This window comes from Durio zibethinus, chromosome 22 (genome assembly GCF_047325235.1).
Source record: "Durio zibethinus cultivar Kanyao isolate XHJ-2024 chromosome 22, ASM4732523v1, whole genome shotgun sequence".
Lineage (NCBI taxonomy): Eukaryota > Viridiplantae > Streptophyta > Magnoliopsida > Malvales > Malvaceae > Durio > Durio zibethinus.
Window position 1 is genome coordinate 20,337,265 of NC_143183.1, and position 27,209 is coordinate 20,364,473.

At 31.6% G+C, this 27,209-nt stretch overlaps 3 protein-coding genes across 3 annotated transcripts; 1 reads left to right on the top strand and 2 right to left on the bottom strand.

Annotated features, from left to right (window-relative positions):
* Positions 1-12,246: 12,246 nt before the first annotated feature.
* LOC111306815 (uncharacterized) lies at positions 12,247-13,525 on the bottom strand. Its single transcript, XM_022904760.2, has 2 exons — positions 13,134-13,525; positions 12,247-12,783 (listed from the first exon to the last, which is right to left on the bottom strand). Exons 1-2 carry the CDS (start codon positions 13,313-13,315, stop codon positions 12,480-12,482), a joined length of 486 nt encoding a protein of 161 aa, XP_022760495.2. The 5' UTR covers positions 13,316-13,525; the 3' UTR covers positions 12,247-12,479.
* Positions 13,526-14,171: 646 nt separating this feature from the next.
* On the bottom strand, positions 14,172-18,479 carry LOC111306814 (putative serine/threonine-protein kinase At1g54610). Its single transcript, XM_022904759.2, has 7 exons — positions 18,036-18,479; positions 17,663-17,947; positions 17,262-17,579; positions 16,091-16,318; positions 15,583-15,683; positions 15,177-15,294; positions 14,172-14,766 (listed from the first exon to the last, which is right to left on the bottom strand). Exons 1-7 carry the CDS (start codon positions 18,399-18,401, stop codon positions 14,461-14,463), a joined length of 1,722 nt encoding a protein of 573 aa, XP_022760494.2. The 5' UTR covers positions 18,402-18,479; the 3' UTR covers positions 14,172-14,460.
* Positions 18,480-23,749: 5,270 nt separating this feature from the next.
* Positions 23,750-26,674, top strand: EMB2799 (NAD(P)-binding Rossmann-fold superfamily protein). Its single transcript, XM_022905473.2, has 9 exons — positions 23,750-24,031; positions 24,123-24,244; positions 24,481-24,653; positions 24,860-24,953; positions 25,175-25,285; positions 25,390-25,479; positions 25,729-25,814; positions 26,000-26,064; positions 26,237-26,674. Exons 1-9 carry the CDS (start codon positions 23,845-23,847, stop codon positions 26,344-26,346), a joined length of 1,038 nt encoding a protein of 345 aa, XP_022761208.2. The 5' UTR covers positions 23,750-23,844; the 3' UTR covers positions 26,347-26,674.
* The last annotated feature ends 535 nt before the right edge of the window (positions 26,675-27,209 follow it).

The window sequence follows — 27,209 nt, forward strand, 5'->3', positions numbered from 1 at the left end:
CAGCCAGTAACTCTTTTTCTCTTTTTTTTCCTTTGATTCGAGGGTCCTTTTATAGGGATTGATCAGAAACTCTTCTAATAAATCCCAACTTCTATTTGGATTGGGATTCAATCATTGAATCCAATATGGATTTTGATTGAATCCCAATTCACAGTGGGATTCCTCCAAAACCAATCAATCTTCAGCCGAAAAAAAAATTAAAAAAATAAAAAATCAAATAAAAAAATATTAATAGATAATTAAATGAAAATAATCAGATAACCAAAAAATTAACAGATAAATTAAAAATAATAATAGATAAATTATAATATATAAATAGATAAATACTAATAAATACATATATATAATAATATATAGATAGATAAATAAAATAATAATAATAATAAATATATATTAATAAATAGTAATAAAAAATAAATATATAAATAATACATAAGATACACAGAAGAAAAAGAAGAGGAAAAAATATAAAATATAAAAAAAAATAGAAATATAAAATACAAAAATAAATAATAAAAAAAAACAAATGGGCCTACCCATTTGGACCAGGCCCAATTGATCCGGGCTTGGACCAAATTGGGTGTCTACAATATATGATATGATATATGGTATATGACATATGATTAGAGTAAATTACAATAATAATTTTAAGGTATTCATTATCTAAATTTAATTATAAATAATTAAATACATTATTTATTGTAGATCTCTAAATTTTGATTTGAACTAGAAAATTTCATTCAATATTTTAATCAAAACTAAATCCAACCAACCTAAATTTAAAAACAATTCGAACCTACATATACTGTCAGCTTTCCACAAAATATCAAATAGCTGACTAAGAGGTATCTTAATATCTATCACTTCTTTCTTCACAGGGCACTCATGTTCTTCATTTATAGCATTCACATTATGATTTGGCAAAAGATTGTCACTAACATTTGGTGCAGTCACCCCTCTTGTATCAAAGCTAATCATTCCATCCTTGATTAATCGTTACACTTTGTGTTTTAGGGCAGTGCAATTTTCGGTGAAGTGACCAGCAATCCTATAATGGTAGTCACAATGGGCTGTGGGATCGTACCACTTAGGGTAAGGTGGCTTGAGGGGTTCCAATTTACTAGGAGCAATCAAATGACTGTTGTAAAGCTCCCTATATAGTTCTATATAAGTCATTGGTATTGGGTCAAATACAGGTTTTTCATGGGTAGTTCGTTGCTCCCGTGAACCACCCATGGGGTTAGTTGAACAATTTTAGGGTCTTGAGGTAGGCTGAGTGTTAGGACTGTATCTGGTATTTTGAGGCCAAGGAGGGGTTTGATATGTTTGGGGATAAGGTGACTGTATAAATGGTTGGTATGAGTAAAATGAAGTGTTATTTACAGTAGGATAATATGGCATGTATCCTGGTGGTGAGTAAGGTTGATAACCCCCAAATTACTGTCTATCAAAGCTCACAGCTTGAGCTTCAGTCTCTTTCTTCTTTTGGACTCTCTTGCTAGATGCTTCATTTTTTTTCAGTTTACCATTCTTGATGGTACTCTCAATAATTTCTCTCGAAATTATCATATCAACAAAATTTTTTGTCACATTCCCTATCATTTTTTCATAATAAGGAGGTTTCAAAGTGCTAACAAACAATACTGTAGTCTCTTTTTCAATCAGAGGAGGCTGTACTTGAGAAGCAATATCCTTCCATCTCTGGGCATATTCTTTAAAAGACTCATTTACTTTTTTCTTCAGATTCTGTAAAGACAAACGATTAGGAGCCAAATTGATAATATGTCGATATTGACTGATGAAGTCATAAGTCATATCGTTCGAAGAGTAAATGTGGATTCTATCTAGCTGAATGTACCACCTGGTAGCAGAGCCTGTAAGGCTATCCTGAAAAACATACATCAAAAGTTTTTCATCATGAGCATGGGCTACCATCTTTCGGTAATACATGATGATATGGGTTTTGGGGTACTTTGTACCATCATATTTTTTAAATTCTGATACTTTGAACTTAGGAGAAATGATCATATCAGGGACTAAGCAAAGCCCAGCAGCATCAACTAAACCATAAAAATCAATTCTTTCCACAGCCCGTAGCCTTTGTTCCAACATACTAATCTTTAGATCTCCTTGAGACTCCACCATTTTTGCTTTTTCTTTCTCATTCTCTTTCAAATCATTTAGATCAGGAATCGGTTCTACTACCTTTTCAGTAAAGATAAGATTTACATAACTATGATAATATCCTGGGTTGGAAGCTGATGGCATTCTAGGATATCTAAGATATGCGAAGTGTTGTGGTGAAACCTCTTGTGTAGACTGAGCTTGAGGTGGACCAAAACCTAAAAGGTACAAAAGGTCAGCCACTTCTTGTAATGGAAGAACTTGTTGGCTTATATTTTCTTCAACTCTTTTTCCCTTATTCAGCTTATTGATAGCATCTAAAAACTTGCTCAACTTATTTTCAATCTTCTCTGATACTTTTTCTAGCTTTTTAAATCTGTGAGAATTTTTTTGCTTCATTTGTCTGGCCCTAGATCTAGTGTTGTATCGATGGGCGGGGTTCTTGGTAGATGGAGCTAATCTTGAACCTTGAGTGCCATATCTTAGGATTAGTAAATTTACATGACTATTACATGGTTACTTTGTTAAGTGTAATGAATGAGAATGCAATGAATGAAAAATGCATGTATGCAAAGAACATTTGCCTTAAAAACGGTATTAACCTAAAGATTTCATTTATTCCAAAAAACTTTTATCTACATTGAGTTTATCATCCTAGAACTATAACCATAAAATTGCTTGATCTATTCATACTGGGCCTTGGCTTCCTCAATGAAGTTCAACAGAAGCTATCTATGTTCTCCTACTGGGGTCACCACTTGTTTCAATGCTTCTGCCTCTTTCACCATCTCTCTTGTCTTGCATATCTCTTTATAGATTTGGCTCGTTAGGTGCTCAATGTATTTTTATCTTCTCAAGTTCTCTCTTTTATCACACCAGACTTGGTATGATAATTCTCTATGCTCCCTAACCAATGCAGTAATGTGGTTTTCTTGTTCATTCAATTTTTACCTTAGCCTACTCAAATAACTGTTTAGCATGTTATTCTTTGTCTGTACTTGAGTACTTTCTTCTTCCAATTCAGTATACTCTTGCTTCAATCTTACATTTTTTTTAGTTAGCTCAATAAGGGTTATCTCTTTGGCCCTTTCTCTTACACATAACCTTTTATGCTCTTGGTGTAACCCTGCTAGGTCTTCAACAGTTGTATCACGTTCTCTAGCAATCTTACGAACTTTAGCTTCATGACTTTCAGCTCTATCTTTCCACTGGGCTTCTTTTCTTGAAGCTTCTGGATTTCTTGCTTTAACTTACCCTTTTCAGACTCAAATTCTTTTGTTGCAAGCTCTAATTCTGATGGTGTCTTTTCACGTTTTTCTTCTGTTGGTGGTTGAAAGCTTTCATAAGTGAATACCAATTTTTATCTTTTTTTTTGCTCTCCAAACCAAGTACCCTGGAGTGACTTTGTCAGTAAACAGTCCAAGACTCACTCTTCAGAGATTTTTCCATGCTTTAATCATCTCATTCATCTTCTGAAATGCTTTAGGCTCACTGTAAGAGAAATCTAACTGATGAAGCTCATAAGTTATAGAAATGAACTGTTCTGTCCCAAACTGCCTTCTCACTAGGAGTGGTACATAATTTATCGCTCCCCATAAACCTAGAAACGGGACCACTGTATTATCCTCACATTGGTACAACATAGGTTCACGATTCATTTATGGGGCCAACCATCTTACATCGACACTGGTTAACTTTTGTAGGAAAGTTATCAATTCTTTTTTAGACTTTTGTTCTGATTATCTACTTTCACAAAATTTTTTGATCGAAGTTCGATTACGGATATAAAGCTTCGAGAAGGCACCATTTCCCCATTCAAAATAGCTTTTCATTCATAAGTATAATAACTGTATGCAACCTATAAAGCGCCCTTCATTTCGACAACAGTAACTCAAAGATTTGATAGTCTCTGCTAATATTACAGTTAAAGGATTACAGCCATTGATCACACTCTTGAAGAAGTCAACCATCGCTATCTCAATATAATCCAAAACCTTTGGAAAGATCATCATTCTGTATATGTCTAAGGTAAATATATCTAACCCCCGTTCTTCATTGGCATGTTGCACTAGAAACTCATGAAAGAACTTTCAAGGTAGACAAACCTGTTCTTGTTTCTTCTTTATATGAGAATCCATAATTTTTTTGTCTATTCTCATGAGTTAAGCCAGACCCTTACGAAATCTTGACTTGTATTTTTTGACATATATCTTATCAGGAGCCTTGAGGTGTAAACCTAATAAAGTCGAATATTTTTCAATAGTGAGAGTCATATCAGCTTCATTAAAGATGAAACACTTGTATGTAGGATCCCAGAATTGTGCTGCAGCTCTGATTAGTTGATCATCAATAACTACTGCTAGAAGGTGTGCTATATGCCCATATTTTTAGTAAATCTGCTCTTATCTTGACGGACTCATCTTCTTTCAGATATCAATCAAATCCTCTAGATTGTTCTGTTTAAGGAGGATAGATGTTTCTTGAGACAGAGTAGAATCATATTCGATTGGTAAATAATCTTTCATCTTCAGTTGAATCTTTTCTGACTGGGCTCTTACTTTGTTGGGTGTCTCATAAGGTGCTAACATGGATAAAGAACAAACCAGTCGTTCAGTGGAATCCAAGAAAAATTTTATTGAAGACCGTCTTTCAAGCAAATGTTTTTTATACAACTTTATGATATGCGTATGAACCAATGCAAAAGAATGAGAAAAATGTTAGTATGCCCAGAAAAAAAAAGAATAAATAAATAACTAAGTAAATTAAAACATCACACAGAATAAGAGGAATAAACCCTATGCTTTTGGTCAATTCTAAAAGGGAGGAGTGATGGCTCTACTTATAGGTTAAGCACTCTTAAGGTTCACTATATGTGGTTTAAGGTTAAAGTCTAAAGGTTTCCAAATTGCTCCTTACATCTTTGTCCATCATAGACTAGTAAGGCACTCTAATTCTCACCTATTACAGGCTACAAGCGAAAAAAGTTCAATTTGAGTGAGAGTATTTCGCTAGCCACTGCGGAGGCATTGGACCTCACGAAAGCAATAGGTACTTTACTTCCTCATAGAGGGATGGAGCTCGAGTATAGAGCTCATGTTATGCACATACATATAAATGACATAATTAATAAAGTAAATAAACATGGATGAATAAATAAAATATATACAAAAAGCTTTAATTTTATTAGGCTTTTGGATAACACAAATTTATTTGCTGGCTTGACTCTCAGCATCCCCAGCGGAGTCGCCAAGCTGTCATATCGTCTAGATCCGGGGATTTATCGCTAGACACTAATTTTAAGGAGTCGCCATCAATCTTTTTTATCTAGGTGCGATTGGTCACCTAAGGAATCTATCTTTTTGGAGGAACACCGAAGTTTAAGGATCCTTAAAAGAATAGGTTCGGGTCTACTAACCAGAACAGGGTTCGGGAGTTCGGTTACGTGTGAGGAAGGTTATAGCACCCTCACAACACCCATCAAAAGATGGTACTAGCTTAATTTTATGTTATCCAATAAGCCGTAAAAATTTACCAAGTAATTAGTTATTGAAAATTATTCTCAATTGACTCTAATACTTTTAGTAGAAAATTGAGAAAATTCCCTCACCTCAAGAACATGCAAGAAAACTACTGTTTCACTTGCAGAAGCTTCATCGTCGAATTATTTAACATTAAAAAAATAAAAAAAGAAAAAAAAAGACTGCTTTTGTGCAGGAAAAATTGATACTTTTAACTTTTTCTCAAAATATTTTTTAGAAATTTTAATTTCGAGAAAAATTGATACCTTCAACTTTTCTCCAAAAATATTTTTTGAAAAACTTTAATTTCGAGAAAAATTGATACTTTCAACTTTTCCTCAAAACCTTTTTTTTTTAAATTTATTTTTAAAGAAAATTGATACTTTCAACTTTTTTCCAAAAATATTTTTTGGAAACTTTAATTTCGAGAAAAATTGATACTTTCAACTTTTCCTTAAAACATTTTTTTGAAAATTTATTTTTTAAAAAAAATTGATACTTTCAACTCTTTCTCAAAAATATTTTTTTTTGAATTTTATTTAAAGAAAATAAAATAAATAAAATAAAAAATAAAAAAAATTCTAATATAATAATAATAATAAATAAATAAATAAATGAAAAAAAATATGGGAACGGCTCGGCTAACCGCTCGGTTCGGCTCGACTTGAGGAAGAAAAACGACTCGAAGACGTGGCTTAGAGGTGTCGGCTTGACTCGGCTAACGGCTAGGAGACGCGGGTCGTATGCGGATCGAAAGCGGGTCGGCACTCGGGTCGAGTCGGATCTTGGTAAAACGTGCGGATCCTCTGGATTACTTAATGCAGAAACGACATCATTTTGGGAGGGTATATAAGGTTGATTCCTTCGTTTTTTCAGCAGAACCCTCTTTCCCTCTCTCTCTCTTCCTTCTTCTTCTCTCCTTTCTCTTTAAAAACCCGAAGAACTTCGGTTGAATGCCCGTCAGATTTTAAAAATTTTCATCGAAATCGAGATTTTCGCTAGAAGTTCATCGAAAAACTGATCGATTTCTGGGAATGGTTACCGAAAATTGGGAAGTTGGTCGAAAAATTCAAACTTGACCGGAATAGTCACCGAAAATTTATTTTTAAAGAAAAATTTTGGAAAAATTCAACCAGAATTTGAAAATTTTCCAAAAATTTTCAGAAAAAATTCGTAAAAAAATCTTCAAAAATTTCCACTGATTCCTAGAGCTATTCTAACGCCTCTAAACCTTTTTTCAACTTTCAAATCTCCTCTGTCTATCTTTTTCTCTCAGCCAGTAACTATTTTTCTCTTCTTTTTCCTTTGATTCGAGGGTCTTTTTATAGGGATTGATCAGAAGAGTTTCTGATCAATCCCAACTCTTTTTTGGATTGGGATTCAATCATTGAATCCAATATGGACTCTGATTGAATCTCAATTCACAGTGAGATTCCTCCAAAACCAATCCAATCTTCAGCTGAAAAAAATCAGAAAAATAAAAAATCAAATAAAAAAATATTAATAGATAACTAAATGAAAATAATCGGATAACCAGAAAATTAATAGATAAATTATAATATATAAATAGATAAATACTAATAAATACATATATATAATAATATATAAATAGATAAATAAAAAAATAATAAATATATATTAATAAATAATAATAAAAATAAATATATAAATAATACATAGGATACACAGAAGAAAAAGAAGAGGAAAAAATATAAAATATAAAATAAAAATAAAAATATAGAAATATAAAATACAAAATACAAAAATAAATAATAAAAAAACCAATGGACCTACCCATTTGGATCAGGCCCAATTGATCTGGGCCTAAACCAAATTGAGTGTCTACAATATATGATATGATATATGGTATATGACATATGATTAGAGTAAATTACAATAATAATTTTAAGGTATTCATTATCTAAATTTAATTATAAATAATTAAATACGTTATTTATTGTAGATCTCTAAATTTTGATTTGAACTAGAAAATTTCATTCAATATTTTAATCAAAATTAAATCCAACCAACCTAAATTTAAAAACAATTCGAACCTAAATTGATTGTAATATAAGAATTAAAAATAATATTACCTAATTAATTGAATGACTCTTAAAAGTAATTGAAAAAAAAAAGTAAAATACATTCAGATCCTTGAGTTTTAAATATAATTCAACTCAATTCTATTAGTTTGAAAAATAGATATATTGCCCCAAAACTATTCAATTAATAGGACACTAAGGTCTAAGGTTCTTCTGTTAGTTAATTCCGTTAAAATGGGCATTAAAAGATTATTTTACTTTTAAAAAATTAATATCTTTAAATACTCACATAAATAATTATTTATAATAATAAATTTTTTTCTTAAAATATATATAAAAAAATTTTGGTGCAATATTTTAAAAAAAAAATCACAATCATAAATAACATTTTTTTCAATCAAATATTTTTTTCTTATTATATATTACATGTTTTTATTATAACATTTGTTCTTATTATAATTTTGAATTTTACTTTTATATATTACACCTAAAAATCCTTTTATATATTATTAATATATTTTAGGAAAAAAATTATTATTATAAATAATTACTTTATATGAGTATTTGCTTATTATATTTACATGCTCTTATAGGTGTAATATATAAAAACAAAACTCACAATTATAAATTTAAATAAAAGATTTTAAAAAAAGATGACATGTGAAATAAATAATATAATGATAAATGAACATTTATATAATTCAATCAAATTTTTTTTGTATTATATGCTACATGTTCTTATTATAACATTTTTTTCTTATTCTAATTTTGATTTTTTTTTTATATATTACATATAAAAAACTTTTTTTATATATTATTAATATATTGTATATATTTTAAGAAAAAAGTTATTATTATAAATAATTATTTTATGTGAGTATTTGCTTATTATATGTTACATGTTCTTATTATAATATTTTTTCTTATTATAATTTACAATTATAAAGCACATTTTTTTCAACCAAATATTTTTTTTATTATATGTTACATGTTCTTATTATAACATTTTTTTCTTATTATAATTTTGAATTTTGTCTTTATATATTGCACCTAAAAATCTTTTTTATATATTATTAATATATTTTATATATTTTAAGAAAAAAATTATTATTATAAATAATTATTTTATATGAGTATTTAAAATTTTTTATTTTTTAAAAATAAAATGATCTTTTAATAAATCTTTTAACTTACAAAAAGACCTTAATGTCTTATTAATAAAAAAAATTTTAGATGAGATGTTCATTTTTTAAACTAATGGATAAGAATTAAATTATATTTAAAATTCAAATACTTGAATATATTTTACTTTAAAAAGAAATAAATACTATTTGGCCACTAAAAGATTAGAAGTTGGGTTTCCTATCACATGTTTTTTTTTTTTTTTAAATTAGACCACATATCCTACAAGTGGCTAGCTAGCCTTTTTTAATGGATTTTTTTTTTTTTTTGGTTTTAAGCCTCGTAATGTCTAGTTTGATCCAATTTTATATTGGGTGTTTTTGAGTTACAAGTATGTTGGATGGTTGATTGTGTGGCTTGTTCATTGATTTATGAAAGTTATATTTATATTTTATGAAATTTGTTTGAGTATAATAATTTTTTACTTATATATTTAAGGACTTAGATATAACAATTTGTATATCCAAAATTATTCGATCCGTATAAGTAAATTTAAATTATTTTATAAATAAATTCGGGTAAAATATAGTAATAAGTTTAGGGTATTTGTTACCTAAATCTAATTATAGATAATTCAACACCCTCGTATTTAAATTAAAAAGGAAATCAATAACAAATATCATAAATGTTTAAATTAAGGGGCTTGTGTATTTATCATTTAATAAAAAAGGACCGCACTTGGAATTGTACCTTCTTCTGCTATTAAGTTATTACTAAGATAAAAGTTTAAGAACAATTACAATTGTCATGTTCATTTCAACTTAATAAATATGTTTAAATTGGATACACCTAGGTAAGAGAAAATATTCAAATGTTTAATAAAATACATCATTAATTGAAATTCTATTTTTTATGGATCATTAATAGAGTTTTTAAAATCTAAACTCTACGAGCAAAATAAAAAATTTTTTATCTGTGGATGGTTGATTCAAACGATAAAAATTTTTTTTTCATTATTTAGGTTCGAATTCATTGAAAGATTTTTTAAAATATAATTTTTCATAAACTCATTAGATTTAACATACATAAACCTAATTAAATCAATTTAGAGAAGAGATGTATTAGATAAAATCTAAAAATTTCTTGCCGCTTAATAAAGAAAAAGAAAGAGATGATAACATATATCATTTTTTTAATTATTTTTTAATATAATTTACAAGACTATACATCATCCTGTTAATCCATTGATAAAATGATTGTGATGAGATAATTTTTTTAATTAAAATTAATCATAACCTTAAGTTTTATTGTGAAAAAAAAAAAGGAAAAACTAATGGGTAAGAAAGTTCAAATCAAGATGATTGATGATCGTAAAGACAGCTTAGGTCGTTGGGTTGTCCATTTTTCCTCGTATTTCAAATTGGAAAACAAAAAACGTCTCAAGTTGTTGGTATGTATGCATGTGAACGAGAAAGATTTTGCTTTCACAAGTTTTTTTTAGCGGCTTGAATGATTTCTGAGGATTCAATCAACCACATATTTTCCATTTGTTTTTGGTTATCCCCATCCAAAATTGAACTATCAATGGACCACTCATCCTTTCGCCGATCATATTCGAGGTTTATCAGTCTGGTTTCAAGAAAATTTCATCACCATCCATCTCACTTGCTTGGTGCCTTCCAAGTTAAGTTTTCAAACCAAAAAAAGAGAGATTTAAGAGGATAGACTTTGATTGGCAATAGCTAAAAACATCACTTTGTTTGATTAAAAGTGAAATAAAACCCAGGACAGTAATTTTGCAATAAATAAAAGCATGATCCATGTGATATTAAATTCTCACTTTATTTTGAGTTCTATATTTCAATGATAAGGATTTAATTTCGAACAACCACAAATTTAAAAAATATATTTTCATTTCAATCATGATGTTAATAAAATTCTATTATTTAAACAAAGATTATGTATCAATCATCGAGACGAATGTTTGAATGTGTGGATTTAAAAAGGAAAAAATGATTTTATAATCTTTTTGCTAACTACGACTATGCTCCCATGTGTTTTTCTTATGACTTTAATTGCCGACCACGAGATATCCATGCCAAAGCCAATGGTGAACTTTGAAAAACAATGGTCCAGGCTTGAGCTGGGGTTATTTGACTTTGCATTTTATGTATTTTTGTCTAGTTCTTGGCTGGAAGTACATTTGATTTTGAACAGAAACCTTGCTTGAATGGGCAGACTGTTGCTAGCTATGATCATAGATCGTCTTTTCTTTTGATTGAAGAGGCAGAAGGGTGATATTTATAAATCTCTGATTTTTTTTTGTTTTATGCAGGCAATTTGAACCTACATACTTTAAATTAGATGGCAGTTGGATACTGATTTTTGCCTGTTATCAATGCTTATGTTATTAGTACTAAATGAGTGTCGGATACCGTATATGTTTGACATGAATGGATATGTTCAATTTGTTCACATATTACAAAGATCAAAACTTTATTATATATATATATATATTTAATGGATACGTATCAAACACGAATATTTAAAAAATAAATGAACGAAGCAACCGGAGTAACGCTAATGTATTTGGATGATTGAGAGTTTGATAATATCCAGTTTAGGAACTCTTTTCATGAATAAACCAAATTTGTCACTATCAAAGGATAGAGGAGTAGGAACACATTATTTAAAAAAAAAAGGCCCTGACGCGATAATTATGCACTAAAGAAGAAAAATGTAAAGCGGCTATCCTCTGGCTTTTTCATTTTCCAATTATTAGAATTAGGCCTTTAGATAAAGAGAAAAACTTTTTATTCTTTTTATTTATTATTTTTAAAGGGACACCCACCTTGAATTTATCGTTCAATGAGCTCATAATTACCATTTTTGTCATCATGGGTATCTCTAATTTAAAGAATTCATGTGATGTGTTGTATAGTTCCATGATTGAGAGCCAAGAAATCAGAGAAAATGTGTCCATTATACGACCACAATGGCTTGTGATTGGACCATCCGGTGCATGTCCAATTTCATATTCTGAACCCTTCAATTTTCATGGCTATTGCTCCCAGTGTCTCTTGGACCTGAAAACATGAAATCCTAAACTTAAAGCCCATGCTTTACCAGGTTTTCAGGATTTGGCATGTGCTGTGGGCTCTTAATTCTTTGGACCCACAAGCTGGAGCAATGCAGATATGATTAAAAGCCGACAATGACATTGCTTTATGCTTCATTTGGATGTGCGGTGAGAGGGATTCTCACCGTTTGTGAGTGCCGTTTTATGAAATTATCAATCCAAGAAAAAATTTAATGACAACGTTATTGAATTCGATTTGATGATATTCAGACATAACCTGAAAATGACTCGATGTTAAACTCAAATTGCCACCTAAGATACATTAGCTTGGACCTCAATTGAGTAGTTTCTTCCAGATAAATTGGAAAATTACTTTCGCTGTTATTTTTGTTTGGAATTGAGATCTTAGGAATCTTACGGAAAACAAAACAATAATTTGGATATTAAAAGGGATATGACACAACTCAAACAACGCCGGTGAACTTGTAGCATGTTTTTATCAGCAGAATATAATGATGCAGAAGAGGATTTCACCCAGCAAACGACATTTGTTATTGTTAGTATATATATATAGATGCTTCATGCCTGATAAAACTAAGGAGGAGGTGGTCCTGGAGGGCCGCCGGGAGGTCCTGGAGGGCCACCAGGAGGGAAGCCAGGAGGTCCTGGTGGGCCACCAAAAGGCCCAGGTGGACCAGCAGGAGGTCCGGGTGGAACAGCATAAGGTAAAGGTGGGCCGGGTGGGAGTGGAGCTGGAGCTGGAACAGGTAAGACGGGCGGTGGGGGAGCTGGAGCAGGGAATCCAGGAGGAGCTTCACGTGGGCCGCCAGGAGGCCCTGGTGGAGGTGGACCGCCGAAGCAGTCTTGGATCAACCAGCAACAGCACAACACGTAGAGACTGCCAAAATTTTGTGGGTAAAAGTTAAAAAATGAATAAATAACTTCAAGAAAAAGGTTTAAGATAAACTATATATTTTTTATGAAGGGAAAATTTTATTAATATTACGACCTTATTTGGCTTGCTGTGCACTTCAAAACAACATTTCCTTTGCTCAAAAGGAAATAAAAAGCCTTTCCTAAACCTCCGTCTCTATCTTACATTCAAAGAGGTATTACATTTTTTTTTTTTGTCAAAATGTAGAAGGAAAATTAACAGTTTTTTTTGTCAAAATGTAGAAGGAAAAAGAGTGAAAGGTAACAAAATTTTTTTGTTACAAAGCTTATAAACAACATAGAAATGTTACAAACCATGAAGTTATCCCGTTGCACAAGCCACTGAAGAAACCCGCAAGCATCCCTCCAGGTCCAGGCCAAGGAGCTCCGGGACCGCCTTGTCCAGGCCAAGGAGCTCCAGGACCGCCTGGTCCGGGAGGACCCCAATCAGGCCCACCAGGTCCTGGCCCTCCAGGACCAGGTCCAGGTGGTCTCATTTCGCCCTACAAGTGCACTCGAGCAACAATGCTACCAGTACTAGTAGAAAGCAAGTAGGAGCTTGGTTCTCGCTGTCATTAGCAGACCCCTGAACTGGTGTAAAGCTTGAATATAAATTGAGAAATTCCAAGTAGGAGCTTGGAAACTGGTTCTTGGATTTTCTGTGACACTTCACTATTATATATCGAGGGCTTTGAATTTGTTACTATGACTCTTTCGCCTAACGGACAGATTTTATAGTTAGCAACGGAAGCAGTGGTTCTAAAAGGTTCGATGCTACAAAACTAACTGTCAAACTTGCAACTGCTGTTTCTTCAACCTACCCTTCAGGTCAAAATTTCCAATTTGATTTAGCCTCTGTGTGTGTGTGTGTGTGTGTGTGTGGAAGAGATGTAATAATGAGAAACAAATAAAAATGCAGGGATATGACAAAAATGCCCCAACAATATTGGAAAGTTAGATGAGGCGTGCTATAGTGATTTTGATGGGAGTGTGCTGTCAGATTTTGGTGGTTGGTGGCTTAGAAGACATGAAATTCAGGGCCATCCACATTCAGGTCCAATATTTGAAAATCTCAAGTTTAAATCATGGAGAAATTGGAAAACAAACCTAACTTTTTGAACAAAGATTCATGCATTGCCATTGTGCTAAAGACTAAATGCTAAAAAGCTTCCATTCAATGAGATTGATGAGCATCCAAGAAATCAGTTTTCTTTATTAGGGGTTGGTTTGACGAGTTTTTAAAATCCTAAATACATTTTAATTTGGTGTGTTTTTCCAGAAAGCTGAAGGAGATTGAAAACTTTACCTAAGAAAGCCTCGGGAAATACTTAAGAAAGATAAAATGGACAAGAATAAGAATTGCAGAACAAATTTATTTGAAATTTTTAGTAATCCTAATTGGAGTTTTCCAACAAAACGGAAGAAATAATGACAGATATACAACATTAGAGAAGTTTCTCACCATACACCAAAAAAAAAAAAAAAAAAGCAAAAAGGGATCGGAAAAATGAATACAAGGTAAATGTTTTACTTCTGTTGCAATTTTTGGCATTCTCGGTTCAGATCTTAAAGAAACTGTGTCAGCAACATTTGTGGCCTCATGAATGGTCTCACAAATGCAGCTGTTATTTTATGCCTTCTCTTATATTCGAGCAGAATTCTTGTCTTTCTTAGACGACTTTGAATGAGCATTCCCATCACCTGACATGTATTTCTTTCTCCTAGGAGCACCCACAGCAGCAGGGTCTGCTAAAGGGCCAGACCATGTCTGGATTGGTGCTTTTGAACATGAGAAATTTGTGGTACTAAATGGAACATCTGGTGGATCAAAACCAGGATCCATTGGATGTGCAGATCCCAGAGGATAACCAAGAGCTCCATCTTGGTGTGGAGGAGGAAATTTCTCACTCTTGCTCTTTGCATTTGCATGTGTTATCAAACGCCGTCTCTGTTTCAGCAAAAAGTTCAAGTAATCAGTCCACAGTTGCAGCACTAACTCAAGTTGTAAAATCATAAAATCTAGGACTACCGCAAGTGACACTAGAATCAAAAACAAGGCACAACATGGTTTTTGATCTTGATTCTAGATGAAAAGGTCTCACCAACCATATCGTGTTTCTTGTGTGTGTGTGTGTGTGTGCATGCGCACGAGAGAGAGAGAGGAACCACAAATAAGCTGACTCACATCAGCGGAGAAGTCCTATAAATGATAAATATTTAACTTTGAAAGAAGTTAACTGACCAAAAAAGACAACATTTTTTGTCCATAGAAGGAAAAAGTTAGATCAGCTGATTTATCTTGTCAGATTAAATGAAAAGTATGAGGTTTTGAGGGAAAAGAGTGCATCTATGACATACATCAAGGTTGGCTTGAAGCTCAGCATTTGCTTCTGGAGCAGGAACTGCCCGCACAGCTCGATCACGTGGACGAGCTTTCTTCACTCCATCTGCATTAGCTCTTCCAGCAGCTCGCAATCTACAATCATGAATCTCATCTCCAGTCAATTAAGAAGAGAAAGGAGAGAATCTATCAGATACATGCTTTATTGTAAATGAAACATTTGGACAAACATCTTATTGTCAACATCTGATGTAGTTTTATCTTAAAATTTATTTTCCAGATATGAATCATAATAGTCATTACTTCATGAACATATGCAGTGTAAAAATGATTTCTGAGGAACGCAATTCGGAAACAAAAACCAATATTTGAATTGGCCAGACTGTCAATCAGAACTTAATAATATTAAATATCAGGCTGTACCTTCTAGCTTCTTCATCTCGTAGCTTAGCATCCATCTCCTTGCTGGGAGGGTATTTTGGAAGGCTGGAAGGATCACAAGCATAAGGCTTGGTCATGAAGAACTGCAGAACACATATAGTCATGATGACATATTCAAACGAACACCAAAAATTGAAAAGCTCCATGCTAAATCAAAATTCAAACCCTAAAATTATCTCAGTCTCAGACATGACAAAAAGGTTTGGGCCAATCACAAGTTATCCTAGGAAAGCATACCAAACTGACTAAAAATCTCAAGCATTCTTGAAAAAAAAGGGTGAAAGCTGAAAATCATTCTAAAGAAACTTTAGCCATGCTAGTGGACATTAAGAGATGAGAAACATACATCAATAAATCAAATTTATCTGATTTAATGAATCACAAGAATGTTTTAAATGCTGCAGTCAAAAGCTACAAGAATATGAACAAACCAGCCACAAAAAATTATAAAGAAAAGAGAAAGAAGATATGTGAGAAAATAAAAGCTCACTTCACTGTTTAATGCAGCTGTAGCTGTCAGACGCTCAACTGGGTCAATTGCAAGAAGAGTCTCAATCAGTGGCAATGATGATGGTGGAAAGTCCTTAAAAGTCTCTGCTATACATCGTTTATAGGATTGTTGGGGCTTGAATATGGTTGCATGAGGCAACTTTGACTTTTTCCAATATTCTTCGGAAGGAGAGCCACAAAGTTTAAATATCTTGTGTAATTGCTCCACCTAAGAAACATTCTAGAAAAATATTAACAGATACAATTGGTAGCATGGCCAAGCAATTATACTCTATGCAGTTGCTAAACAGTAAGAAACCTACAAATACATCGATTCCATCATCTTTCCTGAACAGCAAATATACCATAAAAGCATAAAGTGATTTGTTAACACCACTCACATTTCACATCAAATATACAAGATCATAAACAAAGATTCTTATATGGTATGTGCAACAGGATAAAACTCTAAATGCTTGTTAATAGCATTCAATTTAATTTTTCAAGCAAGGAAATTGAATCATACTAGTATTGCTTTCCCAAGCTGTTTCACTGTCATTGTGAAAGCCACTGGAACTTTCATGAGATAAGTAATAACAAATCAACTATTATGATGCTAATAGAGCAATTGGTAAAATGGGAATGGAATATCAAATCATGTAGTTGAATTGCCTGGACAACTCAAAAGCATTCAAACAGGGGGCTTAGTTTTGATGGAACTAGGACTGGGCAAAAATGAAGCTAGTTGTTGCTGAACAACCAACTGCTATAGAGGTGATATAGACAGCTGGGAGAAAAGAAAAAGTCCACAGAGGTTGGAGAATCAAATATCATAAGTAAGAAAGGAGAATTCAAATTCCAATGAAACTTTAATTAAGATAGTTAAATGCTGACTGAACTTCAAGAGTCAAGACCATGAAGTTTTATCTCGTGTAACAGCAATTGCAGAATGGATAATGTCTCAAAATATAGATTAATGGCAAGTAGATTGGGGCAAAGTACATTTTATTGCTACTAAGCCAAAATCTAGAGCAAAATCAATGTGCTAATTGTGTAAGCCTCTGTAAACTAAAGCTCCAAAGTTTGCATCATAACGTGCTTTCCAGAATGAAAAAGAATTGCACAAAGAGAATACATACCAAACAAATTCTAAATTCAACAAGTTAAGCTACCTCTGTGCGACCAGGCATGATGGGTCTTCCAGCCAATAACTCAGCTAGAATGCAACCAGCACTCCAGAGATCCACACTGACACCATAATCTGTGGCACCAAGAAGGAGCTCTGGAGGTCGATACCAAAGTGTAACCACCCTACTAGTCATTGGCTGCTTGTGATTAGGATCAAAAAATGAAGCCAAACCAAAATCAGCTATCTTAAGAACACCACCATTGTCAATAAGAAGATTCGAGCCCTTAATATCACGATGCAATACATGACGATTGTGACAATGTTCAAGTCCTGATAACAATTGATGCATATAACATTTCACCTGTCCATACCAACAGAAGTAAAACTCTAGTCACAACTTAAATTCAAAACCAGACTGAACAATACCAAAGCAAAATATTATACCTGAGACTCAGTAAACTTTATACTCGGACTAGCAGCAAGTCCAGCCAAATCATGCTCCATATACTCGAATACAAGATACAAACTACAAGACATCCTCGAAGTCACCAACCCTTCTAATTTTACAACATTGGGATGATCCAAACGGCGTAAAATCATAATCTCCCTAGCCATGAACTTAACACTTTCTGGCTCCAAATTATCGAATCGAACTTTCTTTAATGCAACAATTTTCCCAGTCAAAGTATCCCTAGCTTTGTACACATTACTGTATGTTCCTTGACCAATCTAAACAGTCAAATCGACAAAGCTACATTCATAAGTAAATAGTACTAATAAATAAGGAAATAAATGAGGTTATGAGAGGTTCGGATACCTTATCAATCTTCTCGAAAGTGTCGGCACGGCGGGGAGTCCAGCCGCTGATGGCTTCACCGGCGACGTTTGAAAGCCAAGATGGCCAGCCGGCGGCGACTTGCTCGCCGTGGAAATGTTTAGGAGGGTTGCTCAGCCGCGGATTTGGCCGTGAAGACCGCCTTTTCGCTCTTGCTTTAGCTAGTTCCGCTGCTGTTTCTTCCTGCGCCGTCTCCTCTTCCACCCTCTGGTTGTTACTTCCATTTCTAACAACCTCTTCTTCCTTCTCCACTTTTTTCGCAACCCTACCAACTTCCTCTTTCTCTTTCTTTCTCTCTTCCCTCCCTACCGGTCTCCCGGATGCCTCTTTCCCAAACACACACCCCATGGTTTAGTCATATCTTCTTTTCCTTCCCTCACATTCCCACATTTTCTCACACTTTCTCTCCATCCAAACACAAAACCCAAAAAAAATGAAAGATTTGTAAGATATTAATACAAATGTCGCAAATGCAATGTTTGTGACCTAACCTTTTTCTCTTTGAAAAATAAACAAAAAAGAAAAAAAAAAAAAAAAAAAAGCTTGCAATGATTTTAAAAGAATGTTAAGCCTTAAGAGTCCCACAAATTGTGGCACAGTAAAAAATTTTCTGCTACAAAAAGCTGAAAACAGTAAAATTCAACTACTTTTTTTTTATTTATTTGAAGAATTTCGAGAGATTGAAGATTTTTATTTTGGGTTTTAAAGAAAGATTTTGGATCCGATTCTACTTTTCAGTCTCTTTTTTTGCTTTTTTTTTTTATTTTTTCTTGCTCTGGTCTTTGAGTCTTTTGACTCTCTTTCAGAAGGAGGAATTTTTTTCGTTTTTTGGGGGTTTAATTAACTGCGGGAGATTCGGTGTTACGGAGAAATAAAAACCAATGAGAACATGCCACGTTAGGAGGGAAATGATTGTGATTTATCCTGCGGGGGTTTTGGGGTTGTGGCGTGGGAGAACATGATTGGGAGAGAGGGTGCCGGAGATGGAGTTGGGTTCCAGAGGAGAGTGGTATTCTCTTGATTTTGTTCCTGATTCAGGTAGAGTTCGTGGCCCCTGCTTAACTGGAGAGCAAACCAATTGGCCAATGAAAATCTGACACTTTGATTTATAAAGAAAACTTTTGTCTAAATTAGAATATACCCCATGTTTTTCATTTTTTTTTAATTTTTTAACCCCTCATCATCCATAGCTTCATTAGGTTAACGAGATTGATTGATTTGGTAAAAATTACATATTTTATCTATAAAATTTAAATTTGATTTTTATTATTAATATATTTTTTGATGATTTATAGATTTAATATAAATTTTCTATTAATATAACTTAAAATAAAATAACTTTTTTTACCAAAAAAATTCATATAATTAATTAGATTTCACGCAAAAATAATGAATCCACCTAATAAAATTAATTAACAATCTTATAAGAAAAAAATTGTAATAAATTTCAAATAACAAAAAGACTGTTGCGATTTTTTTAAACAAAAATATATTTAATGAGATCAACAAAAAATAAAGTAAATATATAAAATATAATATTTAACGTAATTTAATTCCCATTACTTACATATAGGATGAAAGAAAATAATCTACTATAAACATAAAAATTACAAAAAGCATAAAATATTAAAAATAAATACTAATCTTCAATCTCGAAATAATCGTAATTTTCATCTTCCTTAATATTTAACTTATAAAATATCTTTTATCTTATACAATCTATTATTTTTTCTAACTATTTTTCACATCACTATAACCTATGTTTCACATAGAGATTACATAGTGATTATAATTCTCTCTCGTAAGGTTAAATCTCACCCTATATTTATATAATCCAATTACTTGATTGCCAATCATTCATGTTTATTAAGAATTCTTACTCATGAAAAAATATTTATTTTTAAATAAATTTAATTATCAAGTAATCTCTAATTAATAAAATTTTAGTATAATCTAAACTGATTCTTATTAAAATTTGAGTCAATATTTAAAAAATCTTTATTATGACACAAATTTTATCAAAATATTGACCTTTAAAAAATTCATACTACACATGATTGAATCAATCCTAACTTCACCTAATTCACACAAGACGATTAATATTCAAATTAACTTCACTCGATTGACTGCATACCTAACACCTTATTGCAACAAAACTTCTCTTATATATATTCGATCTCATGAACATAATCTGCAATAACAAATCCCTTATCAATGAAATAACCTTAACACATTGTTCTCAAATCATAATACAATATTTGACTCAATAAAATCAATAAGTGGTTGATTTAATCGGTTATGCTCGTTTTTCTCGATGAAGAGATTTTGGGTTTGATCTCGTCGGTAGCTACTTGTTGGAGTCATATCGAATATATGACCTGCAGTCATCTGTCTTAAGTTATTAGGTAGTACACATCTTACCCTGATCTGAAAGACTGAGCAGCTTATCTACCTTCGAATTTTTCTTAAAAAAAAAAAATAATTGACTCAATAATAATACAAATATTTTAATTAAAATGTACTAAAAATTTTGAAAATTTTGAAGATTAAGATTTAGAACTCATAGATATGGAGTAATTAAATGTTCTCGACAAGAAAATAAAATTGTTGAAGCAATTAGCATTTCTAACAGTTCATAATCAACATATAAGCATGCATAATGAAAATATATATATAACCTCAAGTATTAAACAAAAAAAAATGGTACAAGTATACTAATGTATCCTAATGTGTATCATATATATCATGTTTAATTATTATTTTATATTATTGTGCTTTTTTCATGTAAATTATTGCTTGAGAAGAAAAGTAGAATACAAAGATTTTGAGATTTGGACTATCATGAAAAACTATAGCTAAGATTTAGACAAATCTTCACTATAATTTAAAGAGGCCAATATAAAAATACACCAATTTTGCCAACAACATTATGTTGTCTCTATGATTCATTATAAATAGTTTGCAATTTGCTCATGGCATGGCTTGAAATATATATATATATATATATATTCTTTTTTTTTTAGATAATTTATAGATCAATTGCTTAAATCTTAATGTACATAAGTATTTAATTTAATATATATTTTTTATTATTTTTTAGATAATTTATAGATCAATTGCTTAAATCTTAATGTACATAAGTATTTAATTTAATCTATATTTTTTATTTTAAAAGAGTTAGGTTCGAGTCCTCTCTTTTACAAATATTAAAAAAAATTATTATATCCTTTACGTGTAAAAGTTAACAGAATTTTGTATTTAAATTTAATGGTTTTTCTAATATTTAAAGAGAATAATAATAATAATTTGATTTATTGGTAAGGCATTAAATTTTCAATTTTTAATGATTTAGGGCTCAAATTTTGTCATTCACAAATATAAAAAATGTTAATAATATAGTTTGACATATATACTTTAAAAAAGGGATAAGTATAGTAGGTTAGGTGTTGTGCCTTATCATCAAAATTATTTCTAAGACAAATTTGGAACTTGGATAACAAGGACAAAACATGTTGGAACAAGTTTGTTAAGGTTGGTTAGCATATGTTGAATGTTTGTATAGAAACTTTCGCACATGTTAATTTATTTTTCGAAGTAGGTCCAATAGAAACAACAAATGTTAACTAAGAGATAATTCCTTTGATTCAAATCTAATTTCCTTTTATTTTTATATTTTATTATATAGTTTAAAAGAAAAGTTATTTACATACAAATGCATATATAATTGATTTTTTTCGCACATCAACTTTTTTAACTTAATAAAAAGGTTATATACGTACTCATTTCACGCACTCACTTTTATTATATTGACTTAAATAAAAAGTATTAAAATTTTTATGGGCAATAATAAAATTTTAAAAATTTATATATTATGTGATTACGTGAAATTAAGTTATTAGATGAGTGCATATAATTTTTTTTTAATTTTTTAAAAATTACCATTACAATATTTATATGTACGTACGTACGTATGATTTTTTACGTGAATGTAATATTGTTCATGGTTTAATGGCTAAATCTATAGTGGTTACTCATGTTTCATATTTAAGCTAAGTAGCTAATGTTCATATAAGATTAATGTAATTTATGTAGTAAAATGTAACATTAGAGGCTATAACAATATAATTAGAGCAACATTTGAGATTATCGAACACTTATGGTATCGTATTGATATAATTATAATGAGATTTTTTTTTAATTAATAAAAATCTCGTAATAGTACATTTTCGCACGATTTTTTTCAAAATCAATGAATGAAAGAATTGCCTTTTTTTTTTTTTTTTTTTCCTAACAGCGACACTTTATTAAAAGTTTACCTAACATGCAACGGCCCGATTTTTTTTTTTTTTTGTTGCTTTTTTAATATATTTCTAGAAGAAAACAATAGAAAAAAAAAAAACGAAAACAAAAGCTTTATATTTCTTCAATTAAACATTCAGTTAAGGCAAGAAAAAATTGTTGTTAGTAAAATTTTAAATTATTTTATAAGTTAATATGTAAAATGATTCATGTAATATTTATTTTTTTATTAATTTGATATTTAAAGAAATAAAATTATTATTTTGATATTTTAACTTTTATTTTCATCAAATATTTTGATAACTTACATAATTACTATAAGTTATGTAACTAATGTGATACGAATATTCGATAAAATTATGTTATATATTATAAATGTTTATTTATTATTGCGGATATTATCATGCCAAACAAAAAATTAAATATATATTTTTTATTTTTAAATAAAATTTTTTTAAAAAAATGACATGTAAAATAAATAATATAGTGATAAATGAGCATTTATGTCACTTGTCGATTTTATACTATATTAATGTAATTTAAGTAACGTGAATAATAGTATTAGTCCGGAGCGTCTAAATGTTTTGCGAAATAATAATTTGAGTATCAAAATAAAAATTTTATTTTTTAAAATATTAAATTGGTAAAAAATATATATAGGGGTATTTTTATATTTAACCTTTTTTATTATAAAAAAATTTACTTTTATGGAAAAAATGAAAAATAATGGGACAAAGTGATTTAAAATGACAATATTAGACATGCAAATCATTAATTATACATAGAGGGCAACAGTAATTAATGGGAAAGATTGTTGTGATGTTAAATAAATGATTAGTTTAAAATTTTCTGAATTTTAATAAAAAATTATAAATTCAAGTTAAAAGTTAAAAAATAAGAATACCGATTAAACTGAGTTTAATATTTTTATATTATAAAATATATACCTTTTTTTATGGACGAAAAAGAAATTATTGGTGAATCATTAGAATTAACTAATTTTCATATAGGAAATTTCAGTTTTTTTTCTTGCACTTTCTAAACCGAACCTTCCTAAAGTGATAATGCATTTTGGAAGTCGTCAATTTAAAATTCATTTAAAATATTTTTTTGAAAAATTGGACTTAAATAAATGGACGTCAAAGTGGTTGTTGCGGTTTGGCCTGGAGGGCTAAAAAGTAATTAACTACGGATGCAACGACATCGTTTACTGCAGTGACGGAGGAGAGTGTACTATTTGTTCCGTGACGTAAAAAACATAACCGCCAATCAGAAGCTGACATAATCCCATTTAACAACCCAGGGGACTACGTGTAATAACATCATTGGTCGGGGAAAGAACAAAATCCTCTTAGCTCTTGTTCCAAGTTAAAACAGTCCACTTGGCTTAAAAAATTTCACTCAATAATCATCAAAATTCGACAGTAAAGAGGGAAAGAGACTCTTTTATCTTCTTTTAATTTGTATTTGTTTTAATAAAAATTTAAAGTTAATGGGAACCATTTCTTGCGTCAGTTATGTTCACTTCTCTAGTTTCACAAAGCTCTCGAAAAACTCAATCTCTTCATCTTCATCATCATCGCTACCCTTTTGCAAGAACCCAATTTCCATCTTCAAAAGCTTCACCTTCTCTCCTCCAATGGCTGCTTCTCTTCAAGCCTCAGCTTCGTCCACAATGGGTCTCTCCCTTTCTCTCTATCTGTTTGATTTTTGTCTTATTTTAATTTTACGTTGACTTTTTTTTTTTCTTAATCTGGGAATTTTTTTAAGGTGCGAGAAATGAGGCTGTGGAGGCAAAGGCAATTGCGTCGTCAGGAATGGTGGGACAACATGATCTGCTAATTGTGGGACCAGGTGTTCTTGGTCGCTTGGTTGCTGAAAACTGGAGGGAGGTAAAACTAACTGTTTGATTGCTTACTTTAATTTAATTAATTAATTAATTAATTTTTTTGCTTATAGTTTTCTTGAGGAAATTCCAGCTTTAATTTCGTTCAATGTAGTTTCATGGGTTGCATTTCAAAGGTTTTCTTGGTTAATGATAAGGATAAGCTAGATGGGTTTTTTTAGCCTTTTAAATGTTTGTTTAGAAGAAGGGCAGTTATTATATATTATTATGTTGTTAAAGCAGGAACATCCAGGATGTCAAATTTATGGGCAGACCGTGACGACGGATCACCATGATGAGTTAATCTCAATCGGGATTAATCCATTTTTGAAAGGGACTAAAACTGATCAGAAGTTTCCTTATGTGATTTTCTGTGCTCCTCCTTCAAAAACCCAAGATTACCCTGGTGATATTAGGTAATCAAGAGACAATTTTCTTTGCCAATGTCACGTCTCTGTCGTCTATATTTTTCACTGACGAGCCATATTGTAGCTATATGTGAGCTATGAGGATCTTTGGTAAAGCTTACGATAATGAGGAATTTTAGATTTATTCTTAGTAGCCAAAATTTGATCTCTTCTAACTGAAATTGTGCTATTGGTTTGGGCTTTGAATGGAGCAGGATGGCTGCTTTAAGCTGGAATGGTGAAGGTTCTTTCTTATTCACATCGAGCTCTGCACCCTTTGATTGCAATGACAACGGACCATGTGATGAGGTGTTACATCTAACATAACACATTGTTCTGCTGGTAGCATTTTCTTTTGTCTCTTCTAATTTTCCATGAAGGCAAGCTTTCCCTGTCTGAATAAGTATGGAATATACATCCTCACTTCTGAATTTATAATGCCAGCTTATTTTCATGAATTTGGATGCATTAATATCCTGTCCTTCTGTAATTTAACTTGTAAGGTCATAGAGATCTAATATTCTTTACAGGACACTCCAGATGTGCCGTTTGGGAGAAGCCCTAGGACAGATAACCTTCTCAAGGCTGAAAAAGTGGTGCTGGACTTTGGTGGTTGTGTTGTTAGGTTGGCTGGACTTTATATATCCTTTTCTCAGACTTGGATTCTGAAGAGATATGTTAATATGTTTCATGCACTTGTGGATGTTATCAATATTTTGTCCATGATAACCCTAACCTTTCATACAAAATAGATAGAGGTGCACATTTCTATTGGTTACAGAAGGGGACTGTTGATGTTCGTCCAGATCACATCCTGAATCTTATACACTATGAGGTGATTCACTTTTTAATATTTAAACTCGCATTATATAAATAGCAGGTCTATTTTTCTACGTGTGCACATTCTCTCAACTTTATTTCACTACCATGAAGCATTGAAATGATACGTTCAGTCCTGTTTTGTAGTTTTGCAAATTTTCAACTCCTTGTTATTCATGGACAGGGACTATTTCTATTTTGAGATTTGCAGTGTCATTTAGGTACTTTGAGCGGTGTTGATATCATTTTGTATATTTGGTAATAGGATGCAACTTCCCTCTCCGTCACTATTCTGAAGAAGAAACTTCGTGGCCGGATTTTCTTGGGTTGTGACAATCATCCTTTGTCCAGGTTGTCGTCTTTTATATTAGGACAGATGACAACTTGTTTCAATATATTTCTTGCAACACTATTTATTTAAACTCTTGAGAATATCCCAAAAAGTTTTCATGATGAACTATTTTGATAGCAGCTACTCAATCAAAATTGTTTATTTTGCTGACTTCTTCAGTTCTTGCCTGTTACTTTCCTTGCAGGCAGGAAGTAATGAACTTGGTTGATAAAAGTGGGAAATTCAACAAAAAGTTTGAGGCCTTTACAGGTAGCTTCTTATTTACACTTTACAAAAAGTATACCATTGATTACGGATCAACTATTACATTACTCTTTATATAGCATATAGGTTATTAATCACTGGCAAACGTTCTTGGTTTAGTTGTTATTGTATCTTTCGTATGTAAAACTTGCATTAACTGGCATAGATTATATTGCAGGCACTAGTGATCCTTTGGGAAAGAAGTTGAACAACACGAAAACTTGTAAGGAATTAGGATGGGAGCCGAAATATCCTAGCTTTGCTCACTTCCTTGGAGTTTCCGAATAACTCATACCTTCATCTTCGTTGCTGGGATTGGATGGATTCATGGTAGGAGAAACTCGATTTAGTTGGTGTCTTGTGCCATTTTCCCCCTTTTCCAATAAATTCTAGCAAATAGTTATTCATATACCATGTCTGAAACATTCACAGAATTTCACACTAGAGTGTTAATATTACAAATTTATACGTTGGCACATTTGCAGCTGGGTTGTACTTTAAATATTCCTTTGAGTGATTTGATTTAGGTTTGATGTGTAAAGCTATCAATGGCCTTACTCCCTTCTAAAGATCCTAATTCCTATGTGGAATAAATATGAAATTTATTTGAAGGTGCATTTCCTTGTTTGTGTCCAACCAATGACCAACAAAATCAGACCAGAGTAACCTCTTCATTAGCTGTTACAAAATCCTTTACAGCAGTTGCTCAGGTTCTGTTGAAAATCTCAATCTAACTAATTATAATCATCATATGAACTGCAGACTGCAGCCATTGCCTTTATCCTTGAGGAGCAAGCAGTAGCAGAATAATGTGTTATCATCTCATTGGCATTATTAATACTCATTATATATGCTAAGGCACAATCAAGGTTGATGGATGATGGGGTTTTTTGGCTAGTCATCAAGCTAGTACCTAACCTGAAGAGATGTGAGGGACATGTAAATTAGGGTTTAAATCTTTTTTTTTTTTTTTGTCTAGATTCCAGGTTTATCTCTCTCTTTACCGCAGAAAATGAAAACCCTTTTTTTCCTTTGCCTTTTTGGTAGGATTATCTCTTTGAATTAATGTGTTGCTGTCTGTTTCAATCATTAATGGATTCTAAGAGGTTGGCGAGGTTGGCAACTAACCTCTGGTTTTAGGTTCAGTAGTT